Source organism: Bison bison, unplaced genomic scaffold, assembly GCF_000754665.1.
Source record: "Bison bison bison isolate TAMUID 2011002044 unplaced genomic scaffold, Bison_UMD1.0 scf7180017864082, whole genome shotgun sequence".
Classification (NCBI taxonomy): Eukaryota; Metazoa; Chordata; class Mammalia; order Artiodactyla; family Bovidae; genus Bison; species Bison bison.
Window position 1 is genome coordinate 126673 of NW_011494654.1, and position 2337 is coordinate 129009.

A 2337-nucleotide genomic window follows, 5' to 3' on the forward strand; every position below is an offset into this window, starting at 1 on the left:
TATTTCAGTGTTTTTTTTTTTTTTTTGAAAATCACTGTAGGAACCTTTGAATATTTCCTGTTGCTAGTACATCTTGCAATTTTAGGACATATGATATGCAGGAAGTGAGCAAGAAGGCGATTCTAGCCTCTTAGACCAGGGACCATCATGACCCATGTTAGTGGGACATGAATATATACAATTTCTTCATTCTTTGCAGCATTTTAGCATTTTTAAGGCTCCTCACCAGACACAAAATCTTCTGGCACATTTTTTTTTGGTTATAATTTTATTATTTTTGACTGTACCATGTGGCATGTGGGGTCTTTGTTCCTCAACCAGGAATTGAACTCAACACGCCCCCTGCAGTGGAAATATAGAGTCTTAACCACTGGACCACAAGGGAAGTTCCAGCATTTTAAAAGTGTTTTCACTTTCATTATCTACTTTGATTCTCATAACATCCTAAAAAGATATAATTATCCTCACAATATGATGAGGAACGCAAGGATCTGAGGGGCACATCTCCCTTGGATGTCTGCCCAGCCCTCCTCCTCTAATAATTGACAATCTCCCCAAGAACCAAGTTTCTGCCTTATAAGATGACTCTTTGGACCATAAGAGTTTAAATCACATACCTGAACCAAGATGGGCTAGTCAATTTCTCTTTCTTGAGAATTTAAACTAAGAGATATGAAAGCCTAGAGAGAGATAGTCTGTACTGGCAGGGATCCACTTTCACACTAAAGATTCCAGTGGCTAGAGGCTCTAGACTGGGGCAGGGTCTCATTCTTCCTCATCTTCAGTCATTTTCAACTCTTCTAAACTTCTTTCATTGCTTTAAGAAGTCATAGCTTTAAAAAAAAAAATCTCCTCTTTTCTAAAGGTATATCAAGTTGGCCTCCATTACTTGCCATCAACAGAATCTTACCTAATGGGACAGAGATGTCAAGATCTATCTCCAAGGTCACACAGCCAGTAAGTGTGGTCCAGTGGTTAAGAATCTGCCTGCCAATGCAGGGGACATGGGTTCCATCCCTAGTCTGGAAAGATCCCACATACTGCAGAGCAACTAAGCCCATGCATTACAACTACTGAAGCCCACACATCCTAGGGCCAGCAAGCTGCAGCTACTAAAGCCCACATGCCTAGAACCCATGCTCCACAACCAGAGACCACCACATTGAGAAGCCCATGCACTGCAACAAAGAGTAACCCCCACTTGCCACAATTCAAGAAAGTCTGCGTGGAGCAATGAAGACCCAGTACAACCAAAAAATCAGTTAAAAAAGAAGAACTCAGAACTTATTTGGATTGACCACAAGAGAACATGAAGAGAATAGAGAGGAAACCATCTTTATTGTCTCCTTCCTCTTCAAATCTTAGACTCTCTAATGTCAGAAGAGGTTTTAAATGTCCCAAAGTTATCTACTTTGGGGTCTGCTGGCCCAGACTCACTTCCAAGTGGAACTGGCTCCAGGAGAAATGGATTAAGCCTGTCCTGAGGTTTTTTTCTCCCCCTCCCATGGAGAGTCCCCAGAATCACCAGGAAGCTTTCCAGTGATCTGTCTGGGTCCCCAGAGTGGGGACTAGCCCTTTGGTTACCCTAACTCACCAAGCACCATTAGTGAGATCTTCCATTCCTCCTCGTCTCCATTGTCCTTCAGCACCCTCAGGAGGTAAGTACTGCTGTCTTCCTTCTGGATATTGCGGATGTGCAGTGCGCCACTTTTAGGATCAAGCTTGGCCCTGTCCTTAAATTTAGTATTGAAGTACATAGGCTCATCAAATTCCCACTCTACAATCTTCTGGTCAGTAGTATAAAACCAGGTGAGTGACTTGTGGTTCTTAGGCAGATTGGAGATGTGTAGAGTCACATTGTCGCCAGGGATTGCATATTTTGAATGGCCTGCCAATGAAAGTCAGAATGAGTGAGACCCATTTTAGAGAAAGCAGAGCTGCCCAGTAGCCCAAAGCCTGGGCTGGTGGAACAAGGAAGAAGGGAGAGATTTTTGCTTGGGAGGAGAGAGTATGATCTTTATCAGAGGACCTGACCCCTGATAGGGAATTCAGTGAAAGCTAGAGCTTGAGAAGTGGGCATGGGGATAGGCAACGTGCTTATAATCCATCTAATTCTACCCTAGATGATAAAGAAAAGGGACACTGAGCTGGCCCTGCCTCCCTTCCTTACTCTCATACCAGAACATTTTCAAATAAAATTATAAGTCACATTTCCCCTCTGTGCTTGTGCTCCCTGTGACTCAATTTAGTTCCCTAGCAGTGGCTTCCCAGTTGGCATTAGTGGCAGCTAGAATACACCTGCCCATGCAGCAGACACAAGAGACTGGAGTTCTATCC

At 43.5% G+C, this 2337-nt stretch overlaps 1 protein-coding gene across 1 annotated transcript in view; it reads right to left on the bottom strand.

Moving 5' to 3' along the window:
- Positions 1-2337, bottom strand: part of CD48 (CD48 molecule) — a 21277-nt gene that overhangs the window by 4158 nt on the left and 14782 nt on the right. The window contains exon 2 of the mRNA XM_010837854.1: positions 1595-1888. Coding sequence (XP_010836156.1) covers positions 1595-1888 — 294 coding nt within the window. The remainder of the gene's footprint in view (positions 1-1594; positions 1889-2337) is intronic.